The 21,081-nt window shown below is 42.7% G+C and overlaps 1 protein-coding gene across 9 annotated transcripts in view; it reads right to left on the bottom strand.

The window, feature by feature from the left end:
- YTHDC2 (YTH N6-methyladenosine RNA binding protein C2) overlaps positions 1-21,081 on the bottom strand; it is a 1,208,271-nt gene that overhangs the window by 1,105,797 nt on the left and 81,393 nt on the right. For 8 of the 9 annotated variants that reach the window (XM_086961045.1, XM_086961046.1, XM_086961047.1 and 5 more), the window contains exon 3: positions 251-341. In XM_086961045.1, the coding sequence (XP_086817171.1) occupies positions 251-341 (91 nt within the window). Of the gene's footprint in view, positions 1-250; positions 342-10,213; positions 10,312-21,081 lie in introns of those variants that run through there. The other variant, XM_086961051.1, reaches the window with a different exon arrangement.

The following is a 21,081-nucleotide window of genomic DNA, read 5'->3' on the forward strand; positions in this document are numbered from 1 at the left end:
TCGCCAAGTGACAACCTGGATATACAGTCATATTAGCTCACAGACTTGGTATATGTAATGCTGCTTACTCTGTATTTATTTTAATGTTCTGGATTACAAGATGTATAGAATTGCAACTGCACTCGAGGATATGCACTGTATGTTTTGTTTGTTAGACATAATAAATGCAATAATAAAGTTTTAAAAAACAGTCTAGACATTTAGGAATGTCAATTTAGCTTAAAATACAGCACTGTAATAAGCTACTTACCCCTTACTTTTGGAGACCAACCCAACAGATTGACATAGTCGATGAACATATGCTCTCTCTGTACTCGTCAAGGAAGATGGGAATTCAGTTTCTGAAAGAACAAAAATAAGAAAACTAACCTATAGGAAACCCTTTCAACATCAAGGTTTCTTATACACAGGGTATTTTTTTTCTAGGATATTTCCTAGGTTGCTAAAAGTTGGTTTATCCGTTTTACATTATCCAGCACCCAAGTAAACTATTGAAAACATTTACTGACCTGTAACCATATAGCTTATTTCTGTTATGGGTTCAGATGGTGTGCATATCCCTGACATCTTTGTTGGTGCATCAGGCAAGAATAGGACCACTAAACTGAACATACTTGGAAGCCAAAGTACATTGGGACACAGGTGTCACCCTATATTACTTACCCTAATCCCCCTGTCCAGAGTTTAATATATCTGAAACACAATGTCGGAGGTCAGACATTGACATCACAATTAATTTGACAGCGGCGGGGTGGTAATAAGAAGAGCAGTACCAGCAGTACATGGAGGAATGCAGGGGAAAGGGAGGTAGCAGCTCTGACTACCACTAAACCATTTGGAGCACAGCACATCCCTAGGAGGTAGCATTCATTCTGGTGTGACCTCAGTCCATGAATATTCCACCTCTCATATACCCAACACATGAGGGGGACAATCACAACATCCTACTTTGATCTAATTGGGTCAGCCAGAAGGCAGAATTTCCTCTGGAGTTCACCTAAATAAGTCTGTACCCCACTCTACTATCAGCTGCCACCAGCCTTTAGTACCGTAAAGGCCTGATCATGAGGGTGATAGCCATTTATGTCAAAAGGAGTACCACTTTCAGTTGCCCCCTGATCACAAAGTAAAGCCTATCACTCAACTACGGCGCAACATGCAAACACATTGCAGAGAATTTGTCAAGGATCTTGTGATAAAAGTTACCTGCACAGCACAGCCTTCTAGGTCTGTCAGAATCATAAAATTAGCAGAAAGTTGTCACAAGGGCACAGCACCTTTGTCATTTGGGCCTATAGTAGCCTAAATGTAGCCTGAAGTTAGTGATTATAATGTGCAAGTTTAAGTGCAATGTATTATCCAATTAGCCAACCCCAACTTGGAGATATACTTACCTTGATGTGGTTGGTCAGAACTGCAAAATAAATGGTTTGTCATATGAAAGGTCTTTGCGTGATCACTGGAGTACTTGGGACCTCCTTACATCCATTCTGTCATACAATAATTGATTCACTATTGAAGGAAAATTAAAGAAGAAAGAAAACAATTCAACTTTGTGAGAGTGGATTATTAGTTGGGGTGGGAGGAAGTTCACCGCAATTAATAATGTGGCTATCCTGTTAGGTCCAGTAGAGTTGTCAGTAATTTAAACCACAGCTCACTCCTGGTAGCTATGGCACAGAGCAGACAGACCTACCTTAAGAAAAAGTGTTAAAGCATTTAGAAGTACCAATTCAGCTAAAAGCCTAAAAACACAATATAATAAAAATTCCACTTCAGTTCATAAAAATACAGAATAATTTAATTAATAAAATGACAACAAAACAACCTTCAATAGGGTGAACAAAAGATCAGAATTTTCAAAGTTTTAAATTTAAATTGTGCCCAAATAGTCACCATTACAGGTCAACTGATTGTGGTAGACCGGGAATTTGGCATGATTTGAGGTCGACCGCATTGAGGCATGGGTCAGATGCCATCCAAAACTTTACCACCTGGATCACCGACAGTGGCGACAGAGTAATGTCCCAATCAAAACAACCACGAGTGGCAGATGTACCAAACAAGCCAACGGGTACACACCAGAACTCAGGACAATGAAATGCAGCTGCAAATGACTGGAGAGAAGATCGCGCACCAGCAGAGACCCCACACACCGAGCCACCTTCAAGTCAACTCTCACAACATACCACCAACACCACAAAGATACGAAAAAAGACGCCCTGGTGAACCGCTTAGAAGCTAGTGCCAACTACACCAAGGAACTCTTCAGAATCATCAAAGAGTTCTCCTGCCCGGAAGTCACTTAGACCACAATCTCCCCTTCACAGGAACTCTGCAACACACTAGCGAACCATTACCACAACTAGATATCCACCAACTACAAGAACTTCAAACCCCAACCCACCAAAACTCAACAGCCTCCCCACAACAATAGGTGACACCCAGACCATCCCCTCACCACATGGGAAGATTTCACCGCCCATCAATAGCTCCATTCACTTTGGAGCACCCACGGACCCCTGCTCCCACCGCCTCTTCAACCTCGGAAGCAAGGAAATAAGCTGCTAACTCACTACCATTCTCAATGCATCCATCTCCACAGCCATCTTCCTTGACGCATGGAAAGAAGCAGAAGTCAGACCACTCCTGAAGAAACCCTCTGCTGACCGCAATATACACAAGAACTACAAACCACATCTCGCTGCTCCCATTCCCGAACAAGGTTATCGAGAAGGCCATCAACCATCAGCTCACTGAACACCAGGAGAGAAACAACCTGCTCGACATGTCCCAATCTGGTTTCAGCACCAACCACAGCACCGAAACCGCCCTGATCGCTACCACAGATGACATCCGTACTCTCATGGAAAGGAGAGAATCAGCAGCCCTGATCCCCCTTGACCTCTCAGTGGTGTTTGACACTGTATCCCACCACACACTAATCAAGAGACTTCACCACATCGGGGATACAGGGTGACGCCCTCAGATGGATCGCATTCTTCCGGACAGGACAAACCCAGAGAATCCACAAGATATCCTTCCCCTCCGAACCATAGAGCACCTTTTGCGGCATCCCTCATGGCTCATCCCTCAGCCCCACTCTTTTCAACACATACATGATGACCCTGGCGAACATCATCAGAACCTCAACTCAACATCATACCCCAGCTCATCCTCTCGCTCTCAGCAGACTCCCCTCCACCACAAGGATCAACTTCCACAACTGCATGACAAACATTGCCGACGGGATGAAGACGAACTGTATGAAGCTCAACACTGACAAGATCATAGAGCTGCTGATCTTTGGGAACAGCGCCTCTCATGGAACGACATCTGGTGACCCAGATAACGCAGACCTACTCCCACGCCGACAGACTATGCCCTCAACCTTGTCATCATTCTGGACAGCAAACTCACAAACAACAGATCAACACAGTTTCCGCCGTTTGCTTCCACACGCTACGAAAGCTCCAAAGGATCTTCAATTGGCACCCCATCAGCACCAGGAAAACCATCAGTCAAGCCCTAGTCACCAGCTGGCTGGACTATGGCAACACACTGTACACAGGAACCACTTTCCAACTCATGAAAAGAGTCCAAATGATACAGAACGTAGCGACAAGACTCCTCAATCTGCCCAAACTGACCCACATCACCTCTCACCTCCGGAACATTCACTTGGCTACCCATCCAGAAAAAAGGCCAATTCAAGATGTTGACACAAAGCCCTCCATAAACAAGGTCCAGCATACATCAACCACCTCCTGAACTTACACCATCTCTCCAGAGACCTTTGCTCCGCCACCATCGCCCGTGCACAGACATCACACATCCACTGAAGATTCAATGGAGGTCGTTTCTTCTTCTACCTCACTACAAGGTCCTCAATTAATAAAAACTGATGAATAAAGAATAAAGGATTTTTTTTGAAAGAAGGAACGACTTTTATATTGTTTGTTTGAGAAAATACTGCTTAGTTACTCTTATTTGTGAACTATGGAATATAAATTCTGTTGCATGAACAACTGAGTTGGAAGTTGAGTGCTGACCCACTGTGTGCGAGTTACCCATCCGCCGAGATCTAAATCAGGCACTTAGTCTTATAAATGGAAATCAAAATACTTGAGCAGGGCAGAGCAACAAGCTGTATCCAATAAGGGCTCCACTGGTGTCCACTGGTGTCCATCAGGACAAATACTCGTATGCTAGTACTAAATGATGCCACAAGCTCGACTCTTACTGTATATTAGCCCTCCATTGTATTCTCCATAAATACTGCATCTGGACTAATACTTGTATGCTAGTACAAAACAATGTGGACTCATTTATTGTTTGTGTAATTTATTGTTTGAAATTATTCACATCACTTTACACTTAAGCTGGGACCCCTCCCTCTCAGTACTTATTTAACCCAGGTCCCAGTGACTATGTTTGGGTAAACCCTCCTTACATACCCTAAAACTAAAAATATGGCAATAAATCTGTACAAAACGTTTAAAAAGAATTTAACTGTTAAGTATCAGATATTGGAATATGTTAATGATTTTAGCTACTTAGGCGTCACACTGGATACTAAAACGAATTGGAAAACACAGCTGGAGAAGAGTAGGGCAATTTTACTCCAAAATGCTATACCAATTGTTAAGAAGCATCAGAGCTCTATATCCAAAGCAGCCTCCCTGGCCCTTGAGGTGTACAAGTACAGGGCACAATTGGCATGCCTATATGGAGCAGAATTATGGGGCCCTTTGAACAATAATGTCCTCAGGGTCGAGGAGAATACGTTTTTTAGAAAGCTACTGAGTCTTCCAAAGCACACACCGTTAATTGGCATAGCAATAGATCTCAACATACACCGTATAGACCACCAGGCGAGCTTACGTCCCTTATTGTTTTGGGTTCACCTGTGGTCCACAGTTGAAATTGCCCACTACAGAGAAGGACTAAAGGAATTTTGAAAGTTTAAAAACACCAAAGTATTAGTGTGGCTGAAACACATTCAAGACTGGTTTTACAAATTAGGGCTAAAACACTTTTGGGAATGTCCGTCAGATCTGACAATGGTCTCTAAAAAAGTGTTAAAACAGGCATTTTGGGCGTTCGTTCAAGATCACCAATTAAACCGAAATAAAGATTACCGAGACTGAGACTGAGACAGCCTCATGGATAGCAATAATAAAATAACGGGAGCAAAAATGTACTCAAGAGATCAGGAGTTTTTGAGCCCAAATACCTGCCAAATCAAATAAAACAAGCTATATGGCATGCTGTCCGGAGAGAAACCAATATGGAGTTCCAAGATGCATACAGCCTAACGGAGTGCCTGTCTGGTGTTTTTGGCATATTTGGAGCATACAGGTCAAAAATATAATCAATTTAGTTTACCCCAACACAGTATAACTATAATTAGCCAGAACCGCCTTAAGTTATTTTTAAGTGCAGCACAACTCAAGAAGTGACAGTTCAAATCAACCTGTCTTTTATCAAGAATCTTTCAATGTCTACAACACTTCTTCCTCGGTATTGAATCAACTTTGTGTGACTCTTCGACTGCTGCTTGAACTGCTCGGAGCCTATTTATCAACAGACATTGTACACTCTTGAAGATCTCTATGTGGTCATTTTTCCATTTGGCATATTACTTTTTTTCGCTCCATAATCATCACCCTGTTTTGGAAACAAAATTCAATCTCAGGGATCATCACCAGCAACAACAGTAGAAATGTCTACTTAGGATAATAACATTTCATTAAGAGAAGCCATTTTAAAAGGAATCTAGTATAAACAATGGCAAGATTTTCGTGCATCTACCTGGCAAACAACTAAGGTCATTTCAAGAGAAAGATCTTAATTCATCAGCAAAATGGAAGGATCACTATAAATGGAGTCAGAGACCTGAACCTCAGAAACTCAATAGAGATTACATGATCTATTATCGAGGCAGTACTGATTTCTTTGTTGATAGATCTAGCTGGTATATCATAGTCCACCTGAACATTAACTATCACACCTTTTGGCTCCCTTAGGAAAGACGGTTGTCGGAGGCAAAGCTTTGGGTTGGATAGAAAACCTTTTTGCTGGAGCGAACTCACATGGTAAGAGCAGATCTCTTTACTTCCAGAACCTTGGTCCTGGATTAAGGGGTCCACACGGATCCATTTTGAGCCCCACTCTATTTAACATATATGTGGCTCCCCTGGTTAAGGTTATCAGGTCATGTAGCTTTGATACCATTTTATATGCGGACGAACTATGTGCTAAAAATCACCTTTTGGATGACAGCTAATTGTCTTCAGCTTAACACCAGTAAGACAGAAATGTTGCTCTTTGGGAAGGCACATGCAGTCTGGTCAACAGACTAGTGGCCATCAGAACTGGGACCATCCCCCACCCCTAAAGAAATTATTAAACATCTGGGTGTTCTCCTGGATGACAACGTTTCTGTTACTGAGCATGTCAACTCAATTGCTGTGTCATGACTTGGTATTATATGCATACTTGGAGAATCCTTTCACTGGGTTCCTAGTCCATCCTCTAACAATGAGTCGGGAACTCTCTTCTTGTGGCAATGAATGAAGGACATTCTTCCAGACTTCAGGTGCTACAGAACACAGCAGCCCATCTGGTCTGCAACCTTCCTCCTCAATCTCCTTATGAACTTAGGTACATTCCCTTCGCTGGCTTCCCATCAAAAAGCATACGCTTTTTAAACTTGTCTTGTTTTTAAATCTTTGCACGGAAATGGTCCATGGTATCTCAGAAATAAGTTGCAGCCATACCTTCTGGCTTGCACTGCTAGATCTAGCAAGCTACTACTTTTACACCCTAAGCATATTTGTACAGTTCGGTACCGGGTGCTGTTTTCCTTTTTTGGCCCCTAAATATTGGAATCAACTACCCCTTCAGTTATTTTCCTGTTTAGACCTATCCTCTTTTAAGAAATCCCTGAACATCTGGATATTTGATCTCTAACACCTCCATTGAAGCGCAACCTGTGTGGGCTGCTCAAGCACCCAGTGATCCTCCCTCAGAGATGATTTGTGTACTTAATAAATAAATAAAACAAAGTTATTAAGTAGGTAAATCTACTTTGCAGTGAAGCAGATCCTTAGGTTTAGGAATACTCTAGGCTTCCTCTATGCACTTTACAGCTGAGTTTTACACTTTTGCAACTAAATCTCCTATGAACAGAATCCACGGGGAATGCTTTCTCTTAATTCTGTTGGCTTAATGTCACTAGTATTCATTTGCAATTGATTTTTCCCCAATCATTAAACAGTCCTTTTCTTGTGCAATAAAAACCCTTCCATCAGGGAGAAAGGGTGCCTGTGGTTTGAAACATTGCTAAGCCGCATCTAGAGAAAGGTATTGGTTGCTTTGTTCCAGAAAACGGTATGCTACTAAACAACTTACGGATGCTAGGGCTTAAGAGTCCAAGCAATCATTGCATAGCATTCATTTGTGGTATAAAGCGATGTCACGCATGGTTGCTCATAATCACAACTGAGAATCTGGAAAGGAGAGCGGTTGGGTCGATCTAAGTCCAGATTTGATGAAGTGTAGTCTACAGAAGTAGTGTGTTGGGAGCCCAGCTGCGCACCTTTTGTTCTGATCACAATCAGAGTGAATTCAAAAGAAATTGCTTGTTTGTTAACAATTCTATCTCTTGAATTTTAACTGTATTTTGTTTAGTTTCAGAGAAATATTTATTGTAGAACTAAATCGGAATCCGGTGATTCAAGGCTTTGGAATCCAAAGGAGAAGAGAAAGATCGAGCACTTAATTTACAAGGTAAATTATTTCCTTACTGCTTCAATTAATCAATCCGGATGCCCGCATCTATTTACTGTCGTTTCTTGTCTCAATATATATGCTATAAACAAAGACAAGCATTTACAATGCAACGGTCTCGCCTTCGGAAAAGTTAGAGCTATTGGCATTGTAAATGACAAACTTTTTTTTATGTGTTGGTTTTTAAAACAGATAAACAAATGGCATTGTCATTTACAATACCAATAGCTTAATCTCTCGCAAATACGACACCTATTACATTTGCACCCACACCCACACACAGAGAGCCACACACACACAAACAGAGCCACACACACAGAGCCACACACAAACACAGAGCCACACACACACGCAGAGCCACACACACACGCAGAGCCACACACACAGAGCCACACACACACACACACAGAGCCAGACACACACACAGAGCCAGACACACACACAGAGCCAGACACACACACAAAGCCAGACACACACACAAAGCCAGACACACACACACAAAGCCACACACACACACAAAGTCAAACGCACAGAGCCACACACACACACAGACACACAAACAGAGCCACACACACAGAGCCACACACACATACAGAGCTTCCATGGCCTCCTCCCTACGGGAGCCAATTGCTCCCCCGCCCTAACCGAGCAGTGAAACAATCATGGCCCCTAAGTGTGCCCCCTAAACAGTGGAACCCCCACGACCTCCATGAAACCCTAGGGAGAGAGGGGGGGTGCGCCACAGTGCTACGGGCTCTCCCTCCTTCCCCATGCATCGGGAGACCCAGGCCAACATAAGCCCTACCCGCAGTCTGTCTGCTGCCATGTGGGAGCCCCAAAGGACAGACCCCATTCCCTCGCTGCCCCCCACCAGCACAACCATTCGGTGGCCGAGTTGAGAAATCAAATTACCCGTCCTAGGGGGCCGCGACCTCGGATGACGGCAGGGCCGCGCGGCTGCTGCCTCGTTACCCTGCCCGCACTCATGGCACCTTGCCAGGCGCCACATGTGGCCAGAGACGACCGGGCCTGCCGCATACGGGAGGCCCAGAGAGACGTGACCATGCTAGGTTGCGGGTTTAACCCCGCAAAGGAGGCCTAAACCTCGCGGAAGCTGCCTCATGGGCACACCCCCCTTAACGCCCGTTCCACACACCCCAGCCCCACCACGCAGGCAGGCCCAACCCCGTGAGAGTGGCATGTGGCCTATTTTGTACGGGGTCCCTCCCGGGCATGACCCACGCGGAGAGACCTCAGAGGGGGGGCAAGGAGGACAACTGACCTCGTGAATCAGGCAGCTGTCCTGTCACAGGAAGTTAGTAGTTACCGAGTAGAATTGGTGATAGAGAGAGCACGACAGTAGCAAGGAGCAGCGGAGCGGAGCGAGTGCCGCAGGAGAGCGGAGCTGAAACATTGACAAAACCCGAAAACTGCTGGCATAGTGACCCGTACTGTGAGGGACCAGCGTTCGGAGGAGGAGCTTGTGTGGTGCCGTGCTGCGGTTCCGAGAATCGGTGAGCCGAGTGCCCGAGAGCTGAGAGACCCGCCCGCCCCAGGCCACTGCTGTGCAGTTTGCTTATTGATGGTCTGCAACTTCCAGCTGAGGCAGCGGGTCCTTGAGAGCGGGGGGAAGTGACGGTGAGTGGGTAGCGGGCAGATAGAGAAGGGAGGCTTTTCATTAATTTACTCCAGAGGTAAAGAGTGATTCCTAGCCACTGAAAACTCATGGACTCACAGCGCTGATAGAGACAAGGACTTTGTTGTGAAGAGTAGATTGAACAGCGGTGCACCCCCGCCGTAATTTAGCAAAGTCTCTGGATACTGATTCCCCTGGTTGATCTGCGCAGCGGTGAAGCGGTGCTGCGGCGTGTTGTAGCCAGCTGGTATTTCGGCGACTGAGGCTTGGCTGCGACTTGTTATTGACCGGACTTGAGCCTGAATCAGGCAGCTTCCAACCATGTCGAGGCAAACAGCGAGACGGTCAGCGGAACATGAAGCTAATGGCAAACAAAACAGCCCCGTCCTTTTCAGACTGGGGGGGCGTGTTTTTCTTTCTCCCTTCTTCTCCATTGGCTGCAATGTAAACAACGGGGGTGTTTTTAACTTGTTGTTTACATTCCAGCCAATGGAAAGAAAGAAACAAAAAAACACACCCCTCAATCCAAAAAAGACGGGGCTTAAATGGAAAGAATGACATCACTGAGACCTCTTTTCCAACGGCTGGCCGCCGAGAAAAAGAGTTATTTCAAAAGCAGGATTATATACATATGATAGTCATAGTAAATATGTATAAATGAAGCAGCGAGACATTACAATTTACCCAGGCTCTCATCCCAACAAATATTATTACACTATCACAAACCCTTTTGGTGTCATGAGCAGTTTAGAAATAAGGTTCATGGGAACTAGTAAAACTTACCTTTTTGATGACTGTATCGAAATCTCTCCAAGGCAATGTTTACAGCAATTTTAACTTCTTCATCAACCCTGATGTCCTTTAGTCCCTTAGCCTTCCCAGAACCATGTAAGGTAATACTGCATCTGGACAAATACTCGTATGCTAGTACTAAATGATGCCACAAGCTCGCCTCTTACTGTATATTAGCCCTCCATTGTATTCTCCATAAATACTGCATCCGGACTAATACTTGTATGCTAGTACAAAATGATGCCACAAGCACGTCTCTTACTGTATATTAGCCCTCCATTTTATTCTCCATAAATACTGCATCTGGACCAATACTCGTATGCTAGTACAAAATAATGCTACAAGCGCGTCTCTTGTTGTATATTAGCCCTTCGTTTTACCCCTTATGGATTGATGCACTATCTCTGCAGCATTGAAGAATTGGCGGAATACTCTTTATATATTTGATGAATGATGAGGTATTTAACAACTCTATTTTATGGAGTCCGATTATGCCTTCTGTTAAATTTCGCAGAATAATTCTTACATTCACCCACTCTTTGGTGTGATTTCAAAAGCAACCATAGTCTTTTTTCAATTTTTTCTCACCGACCACTCATCACGTGGGATGGTTTCCATAGTGAAATAACTAACAGGAACTGTGGCTCGCCATTGCGAGGTATAGCGGCGTCCTTTGTCCGATTCAGTCGGCATTTCCAAGTAAGTCAGCGAGATCGAGTTACCCTTGCACATTCAGAATACCAATTTGGTCTCTTAAAGTCTCTGAAACTTACAGTCCACACCCGTTTATCCTTTTAACAGGTTGTCCGGACTTCTGAATTATTGCCGGTCTCATGGGCGTCTTCCCAATCACCGGGTAAGCCGATTATACCTTTGCACTCAACTCACGTTTTGTGTCCACTAGTAATTGTACCCTTAAGTGACTGGCTCCCCCTTTACCCACAGGAACATTCTGATATCGCACTAACCGCTTACAGCATCCCGTGGCAATATTGATTTTTACTACGCGGTAAGTTAGCTCATTCCAAATCTACCCGTGTCACCATGATTGAGCATGTATAATCCTATCGTTGGTACCCGGTGATTTATTTGGCCCAATTTTACGTATTTCAGGCATGAACCTCTTGACAGGATCCAATTAGATTGTGACTATCTACCGCGCCCTTCAAACTACGTTTCACGGTAATGTACCACCCTAAACTATCTCGCGACGGGGATCGCTAGAACCCACCTCTCCTCCGAGCCCCTTTTCTCCGTCGCTCGCTTCTACCACTGTGATTTATTCCTTTAAACGGGACTGGCTCCACACTCAGCCCGGTTACTAATTTAATTGAATTCCAAGTATGACAATCAATGTGTCGACAATCCAGCATTCTAATGAATTATCCTTAACTTGCTCAATCGATTGTGTGCCAACTGTGGTATAATTATTCTGAGGCACGTCCCATTACCTTGGAATAAAACTTTTAATTTTATACACCGAATTAGGTTGCCCGCCCCCCTTCTCTGTCCTGAGGAAGACCCCACAGCAAGGGCACAACCAATCCCTGCACTAGAGGGTCGAAACGTCGACAACTACCTACTTCACCATCAACTTCACTCCAACATTTATTTCATGTATTGTTATATGTGAAGTATGACTCTTTAATCTAATTGTGATGAACCTTCGGTCCACTACACTGTATATGATTCGGAAATACAGTCTCCTTAATACATTGATTTTACTGTCACGTATTTCTGACTATCACCTTATCCTCACCTGAGCACCTACCACTACCTCTCCCCCTATTTTTATTCCTCTCGGGGCACTGTACAACCAATTGCATTATTGATTTGTTCTTGTATATATTCAGTATATCCAGTCCCGTTGTGAATAAAACAATGTGGACTCATTTATTGTTTGTGTAATTTATTGTCTGAAATTATTCACATCACTTTACACTTAAGCTGGGACCCCTCCCTCTCAGTACTTATTTAACCCAGGTCCAGTGACTATGTTTGGGTAAACCCTCCTTACATACCCCAAAACTAAAAATATGGCAATAAATCTGCACAAAACTTTAAAAAGAATTTAACTGTTAAGTATCAGATATTGGAATATGTTAATAATTTTAGCTACTTAGGCGTCACACTGGATATTAAAATGAATTGGAAAACACAGCTGGAGAAGAGTAGGGCAATTTTACTCCAAAATGCTTTACCAATTGTTAAGAAGCATCAGAGCTCTATATCCAAAGCAGTCTCCCTGGCCCTTGAGGTGTACAAGTACAGGGCACAATTGGTATGCCTATATGGAGCAGAATTATGGGGCCCTTTGAACAATAATGTCCTCAGGGTCGAGGAGAATACGTTTTTTAAAAAGCTACTGAGTCTTCCAAAGCACACACCGTTAATTTGCATAGCAATAGATCTCAACATACACCGTATAGACCACCAGGCGAACTTACGTCCCTTATTGTTTTGGGTTCACCTGTGGTCCACAGTTGAAATTGCCCGCTACAGAGAAGGACTAAAGGAATTTTGAAAGTTTAAAAACACCAAAGTATTAGTGTGGCTGAAACACATTCAAGACTATTTTTACAAATTAGGACTAAAACACTTTTGGCAATGTCCGTCAGATCTGACAATGGTCTCTAAAAAAGTGTTAAAACAGGCATTTTGGGCGTTCGTTCAAGATCACCAATCACATAGTTCAGCGATAGGCACATTGACGATGCTGTTTCTTTTAATAAACCATCTTGGAGTTTTGAGCAATTTCTAGACGAAGTTCAGTCACAGTTGGCAAAATCTCTATATCTTAAATTTTGATATGGTGTGTTACAGTTAAATGCCAATACATTAAAATGGGCTAAAACAAATGGAAAAGCAAGTTCTGACTGTTGTGATCTGTGTACTATGGGAGTAAAAGAAAACGAACTACATTTAATATTCTTCTGCCCAGCTTACCAAAAATGTAGAAGGAAATGGATCAGACCCATCTGCTGATTATTTGGCACACAATCCTGTATTGAGGCAGAGAGAATATTGAGGACAGATGCATCTCAACCTGTAGTTTTTAGTATGAGTAGGTATCTGTTCGGTGTGAATTTAATAAGGAAGAAGGAAGGCATGACATTTTAATGGAAAATGTATTAATCCCCTCTAGCCTTGCACTGCACTTTAATATGTCCATATGGAATCTATTGTTACTACCGTATAGACTGATTTTTGTTTTCTTCTCATAGAAAAATGAATTAATTGTATACTTGACATTGGATATATCACTAATAGCTCTCTTTTCCACTTCAAATGCGTATCCCATTTACTGTAACTCCCCTACGTTTTAAACCATTTTAACATATTTAGTTATTATTTTTAATCACCAAGAAAGGTCTACCCTGGTAATGTATTACCGTTGGCAAAGATTGTGGACAATCGGCACCTTTTGAAATGTTTTTATAAATGTGTGTATTAGAATGTGTGAATGTATCTTTTGTGGGTTTTTTAAACCGAAATAAAGATTACCGAGACTGAGACTGAGACAGCCTCATGGATAGCAATAATAAAATAACGGGAGCAAAAATGTACTCAAGAGATCAGGAGTTTTTGAGCCCAAATACCTGCCAAATCAAATAAAACAAGCTATATGGCATGCTGTCCGGAGAGAAACCAATATGGAGTTCCAAGATGCATACAGCCTAACGGAGTGCCTGTCTGGTGTTTTTGGCATATTTGGAGCATACAGGTCAAAAATATAATCAATTTAGTTTACCCCAACACAGTATAGCTATAATTAGCCAGAACCGCCTTAAGTTATTTTTAAGTGCAGCACAACTCAAGAAGTGACAGTTCAAATCAACCTGTCTTTTATCAAGAATCTTTCAATGTCTACAACACTTCTTCCTCGGTATTGAATCAACTTTGTGTGACTCTTCGACTGCTGCTGGAACTGCTCGGAGCCTATTTATCTCAACAGACATTGTACACTCTTGAAGATCTCTATGTGGTCATTTTTCCATTTGGCATATTACTTTTTTTCGCTCCATAATCATCACCCTGTTTTGGAAACAAAATTCAATCTCAGGGATCATCACCAGCAACAACAGTAGACATGTCTACTTAGGATAATAACATTTCATTAAGAGAAGCCATTTTAAAAGGAATCTAGTATAAACAATGGCAAGATTTTCGTGCATCTACCTGGCAAACAACTTAGGTCATTTCAAGAGAAAGATCTTACTTCATCAGCAAAATGGAAGGATCACTATAAATGGAGTCAGAGACCTGAACCTCAGAAACTCAATAGAGATTACATAATCTATTATCGAGGCAGTACTGATTTCTTTGTTGATAGATCTAGCTGGTATATCATAGTCCACCTGAACATTAACTATCACACCTTGTGGCTCCCTTAGGAAAGACGGTTGTCGGAGGCAAAGCTTTGGGTTGGATAGAAAACCTTTTTGCTGGAGCGAACTCACATGGTAAGAGCAGATCTCTTTACTTCCAGAACCATGGTACTGGATAAAGGGGTCCACACGGATCCATTTTGAGCCCCACTCTATTTAACATATATGTGGCTCCCCTGGTTAAGGTTATCAGGTCATGTAGCTTTGATACCATTTATATGCAGACGAACTATGTGCTAAAAATCCCCTTCTGGATGACAGCTAATTGTCTTCAGCTTAACACCAGTAAGACAGAAATGTTGCTCTTTGGGAAGGCACATGCAGTCTGGTCAACAGACTAGTGGCCATCAGAACTGGGACCATCCCCCACCCCTAAAGAAATTGTTAAACATCTGGGTGTTCTCCTGGATGACAACGTTTCTGTTACTGAGCATGTCAACTCAATTGCTGTGTCATGACTTGGTATTATATGCATACTTGGAGAATCCTTTCACTGGGTTCCTAGTCCATCCTCCAACAATGAGTCGGGAACTCTCTTCTTGTGGCAATGAATGAAGGACATTCTTCCAGACTCAAGGTGCTACAGAACACAGCAGCCCATCTGGTCTGCAACCTTCCTCCTCAATCTCCTTATGAACTTAGGTACATTCCCTTCGCTGGCTTCCCATCAAAAAGCATACGCTTTTTAAACTTCTTTGTCTTGTTTTTAAATCTTTGCACAGAAATGGTCCATGGTATCTCAGAAATAAGTTGCAGCCATACGTTCTGGCTTGCACTGCTAGATCTAGCAAGCTACTACTTTTACACCCTAAGCATATTTGTACAGTTCGGTACCGGGTGCTGTTTTTCTTTTTTGGCCCCTAAATATTGGAATCAACTACCCCTTCAGTTATTTTCCTGTTTAGACCTATCCTCTTTTAAGAAATCCCTGAACATCTGGATATTTGATCTCTAACACCTCCATTGAAGCGCAACCTGTGTGGGCTGCTCAAGCACCGAGTGATCCTCCCTCAGAGATGATTTGTGTACTTAATAAATAAATAAAACAAAGTTATTAAGCAGGTAAATCTACTTTGCAGTGAAGCAGATCCTTAGGTTTAGGAATACTCTAGGCTTCCTATATGCACTTTACAGCTGAGTTTTACACTTTTGCAACTAAATCTCCTAGGAACAGAATCCACGGGGAATGCTTTCTCTTAATTCTGTTGGCTTAATGTCACTAGTATTCATTTGCAATTGATTTTTCCCCAATCATTAAACAGTCCTTTTCTTGTGCAATAAAAACCCTTCCATCAGGGAGAAAGGGTGCCTGTGGTTTGAAACATTGCTAAGCCGCATCTAGAGAAAGGTATTGGTTGCTTTGTTCCAGAAAAGGGTATGCTACTAAACAACTTACGGATGCTAGGGCTTAAGAGTCCAAGCAATCATTGCATAGCATTCATTTGTGGTATAAAGCGATGTCACGCATGGTTGCTCATAATCACAACTGAGAATCTGGAAAGGAGAGCGGTTGGGTCGATCTAAGTCCAGATTTGATGAAGTGTAGTCTACAGAAGTAGTGTGTTGGGAGCCCAGCTGCGCACCTTTTGTTCTGATCACAATCAGAGTGAATTCAAAAGAAATTGTTTGTTTGTTAACAATTCTATCTCTTGAATTTTAACTGTATTTTGTTTAGTTTCAGAGAAATATTTATTGTAGAACTAAAACGGAATCCGGTGATTCAAGGCTTTGGAATCCAAAGGAGAAGAGAAAGCTCGAGCACTTAATTTACAAGGTAAATTATTTCCTTACTGCTTCAATTAATCAATCCGGATGCCCGAATCTATTTACTGTCGTTTCTTGTCTCAATATATATGCTATAAACAAAGACAAGCATTTACAATGCAACGGTCTCGCCTTCGGAAAAGTTAGAGCTATTGGCATTGTAAATGACAAACTTTTTTTTATGTGTTGGTTTTTAAAACAGATAAACAAATGGCATTGTCATTTACAATACCAATAGCTTAATCTCTTGCAAATACGACACCTATTGCATTTGCACCCACACACAGAGCCACACACACACAAACAGAGCCACACACACAGAGCCACACACAAACACAGAGCCACACACACACACAGAGCCACACACACACACACAGAGCCACACACAGAGCCACACACACACACACACACAGAGCCAGACACACACACAGAGCCAGACACACACACAGAGCCACACACAGAGCCACACACACACACACAGAGCCAGACACACACACACACACAGAGCCAGACACACACACAGAGCCAGACACACACACACAGAGCCACACACAGAGCCACACACACACACACACAGAGCCAGACACACACACAGAGCCGCACACAGAGCCACACACACACACACACAGAGCCAGACACACACACAGAGCCAGACACACACACAGAGCCAGACACACACAAAGCCAGACACACACACACAAAGCCACACACACACACAAAGCTACACACACACACACAAAGCCACACACACAGAGCGCCACACACACAGAGCCACACACACACAGAGCCACACACACACAGAGCCACACACACAGAGAGCCACACACACAGAGAGCCACACACACAGAGAGCCACACACACACACAGAGCCACACAAATCAAATCAAAACAACTTTATTCGGTTTTCGTTTTGAAAGCCATAAAAGTACAGGTATACACAATAAAATCTTTTAAAAAGCATTAAGTTCATACTATGTTAAAATTAATCTATCTTTCTTAAAAAGAACAGAGCATTTACTAGAGTTCATATTTAAGGCAGGCAGCTCTATGATTTTCACAAGTTCGTGCGATGCCTAAGACACAATTTTAGGTAATGTGCCACAGATTTTGACACTAAGCTGTTTTCCAAAAACTGCAACGCCAGATAAGCAGGGCGGCATCTTCGGATCTTCATTACTTTTAAAATTGGTAAAATCCACCTCTTACGGAGTGGCGTATAAAATTTACAGAAGAAAAGAACGTGAATTGTGGACTGAGGGGAAATGGAGTCACAGGGACACGCTGAAATGTTGTGTGTCCAAACATTCTGGGAAGGGAATAAAACCATAATGAGAAAAAGATTGAACCTAAAACGGGTGAGAAGAAGTTTTTCAAATTGTGTCAGGTCGTGCTGCAGATATGGTTGGATAGATGGAACCGATTGTATCATTAGGCAGTGTTGAACTGATGTCTTTCCTATTTCGATCATCATCCGTAGTTGGGTTAGATGGGACAGGCATAGTTTTTTTAGATCTTTTTTCGTTATGTCTGTTACTGACTGTGGTTCATCAAAAAACCTCGGGAGACCAATGTCTGAAAGGAAAGATTTTACGTAGCACAACCATTTTATCTTTTTCATACACTCTAGTTTCATGCAGTCCTCAATGATTTCTCTTGTGAGCTGGCATTCATCCGTTGCCCAAATTCTGAGCCATAACAAGATGGGCTGGATCTTAATGAGATCTGAGATATGATCCACTCCAAGTTCTAAGTGGCAGCCAAAGGTAGTTGTGCTCTTTGGGACAGCCAATAGGAATTTTAGGAAAGAGTTTTCAACTTTCTGTATTTGTTCGACATTTGCTATTCCCCAAACTCCTGCTCCAAAGATAGCTGTACTGATGCATTTTGCATTATAGATCTTTATCATCTCAGCCAGAGGTCGTTTTCCTAGACGGAGAGAGAAAGCTTTTAAAGCGCCCACTGTTCTCATGAGTGACAACTTATGTGAGATGATTGCTTCTTTCCAATTAAACGCCTCGTCAATGGTGATGCCGAGATATGGGTAAGTTTTAGTTCTTTCAAGGGGCAGTTTGTCCACAAAAATGTTTTTCACTTTTTTCCCCTTGGTACCGGCATGCATTACATAGGTTTTCTTTATATTGACTTTTAAATTTAGACTTGTCATAAAAGTGCAGTAGTTTTTAGGGCCCGTTGTAGATGGATCGGGGTTCGTGCAAGGATCACCGCATCGTCGGCATATAACAATGCTGGGATCGATCGCCGGCCCGCTTCTGGAAGATCTTTTACGCCCTGTAACATTGCAGCTTCAAGTCCATTAGTATAGAGCGTAAATAAGAAGGGGGCCAGCAGGCACCCTTGCCTGACCCCCTTCTGAATTGGGAAGCTATTTGTTAGTTGGCCTTCCATCCCAAATCGTACCTTTCCCGTAGCGCCGGAATATAACTCACGTAGAAAATCTACTATTGGTGGCTCGATCCCTATTTGCAGCATTAGTAACCAGAGTTTTGAATGTTCCACACAGTCAAAAGCTGCGGTAAGGTCTACGTAGACCATGTGTAGGCTTGATTTTTTCGCTGTTGTATATTTGCCAGCCAGTAATGTTAAATTCAAAACTTGGTCCACGGTACTCAGGCCGGCCCTGAACCCGTATTGAAGATCTGAGAGTACCCCAAGTTCTTTAGACCACTCCTGGAGACGGTCAAGAAGTATCCTCCCTGCCATCTTTCCGACCGAGTCCAGGAGGGAGATGGGGCGATAACAGGAAGGACTGTCTCTGTTGCCTTTCTTAAAAATAGGGACCAAGATCGATGTTGACCAAGAATTAGGGAGGTTAATTTCCTTAGCTGCGTTCAGTACTTTGGTTAAAAGGGGGGACCAAAGATCTGGAAGGAGTTTGTAGAGGTCCATAGGAACGGAGTCTGGTCCTGGCGCTTTGCCGTTTTTTGCATTCTTCATAGCTTTCATTGTTTCGTTGATGGTAAAGTATATTTCTATTGGATATTTCACCAGTGGGAGGGGAGGTGAAGGAGGTAGATCTCCAGATTTGGCCTCTCCGAAGACCCCTGAGAAATGCTGCACCCAGTCCTCCGCGTTTATTGCACCATCTAAGGAGGGGCCTTCGTTGTTTCCAGCTAAAAATGGGGTCTTGACTATTTTCCAAAAGGCTTCACTGTCTTTTTGAGCGCTGCTATTTAGAAGTTGAGTCCAGAGGTTACATTGTAACTCTTTTTTCCTTTGTTTGAGTGCGTGCGTATATAATTTCCTTAATTGGACTATCTCTTCTCTGTTCCTAACTTTTTTTGCTAAGGCTTTCTTTAAATCTGAATAAGCTTTTGTACACTGAGTATTAAACCAGCCTTTTCTTAGTGTGTTATTTTGTTTTCTGGGTTTAGTTAGTTCGTTACCTATGATTTTCACTATTGCATTATAGCCAGTCAGAATTTCTGAGGCAGTTGCGGAAGGATTTAGGCAATTGTCGATGTCGGACCTGCATTTCTTAATTATTCTTGCGCTGGTAGTTTCTTGGTCTAAGTTACCCCATTTTAGGGTGAAGCCATTCAATCTATTTAATGTAAGTGATTCTTGATGCAATAAACCCGGATGGTCTTTAACTTTGTTCTTTTGGTATTCAGGCTCTAGATACGTTAGTCTGAGTGGGTAGTGGTCACTGAGTACATTATTGTTCACTTCAAAATGCTTTATGCATGTGGCGTTATTGGTAGATACTAGGATGTAATCTATTAGTGTTTAAACACCTCTTCCATGAAAGGTTGATGTAAATTGGGTTATCGGCGTCATTATCATGTTCGCGAACCCTATGTCTAACTCGAACATGGTGGCCTGCATGTTAATTCCTTCCTCCGTGTGAGAAAAATGAGTTAAAGGGTTATCTTGTTCGTCTGTAATCCCGCATGTAGGGGCATTGCTTTTGCTGCATATATGAAGGTTGAAGTCTCCACCCCAGATTATTGAATGTGTGACTTTGGCGTATTTGGTTTTTAACTCATTTGTCACATCGCTAATTTCGCATAGAGCTTTGGTTAGTTCCATCGGGCTCATGTTGTTATAAAAGTTTATTATAGTGTAAACTTCTTGGTTTGTTTCTTTAATGTTGATAATCTGATAATTCTGATGGAGTGATATAGGCGTTGTTTCCTGACAGGGCCAAAGGTTAGAGATGTATGTAATTAGGCCCCCTTTACTTCTCCCTGAGTGTGATTTTATTGCATGGGAGAAGTATGTTCTATATCCCATCAGATGGATTGCATCGTTCAACCATGTCTCCTGAAGACAGATTAAGTCATTTGTGTGAACCAAATCCAGGAAGTTTTTCTCAAGATGTTTAGTTGCAAGACCCGCCACGTTCCAGAATAACATGTTCCTCTCAAGATCTGTATTGATGTTAACAGGTTGGGTCAGCGGGCCGAGAAATTCTACATCTGCTGATGTATTGGGAGGGTCCGTGATCGATATTGCCTCGTATGTTTGATTATTTGAGGCAGGATGTGGCAATGTCTGCGATCTAGTGGCAAGTTTGGAACGGTGAGAACGCTCTTTGGGCTGACTGCACAGAGCCACACACAGAGCCACACACACACACACACACAGACACACACACAGAGCCACACACACATACAGAGCTTCCATGGCCTCGTCCCTACGGGAGCCAATTGCTCCCCCGCACTAACCGAGCAGTGAAACAATCAT

The sequence above is a fragment of the Lissotriton vulgaris genome, chromosome 3_1 (genome assembly GCF_964263255.1).
Source record: "Lissotriton vulgaris chromosome 3_1, aLisVul1.2, whole genome shotgun sequence".
Lineage (NCBI taxonomy): Eukaryota > Metazoa > Chordata > Amphibia > Caudata > Salamandridae > Lissotriton > Lissotriton vulgaris.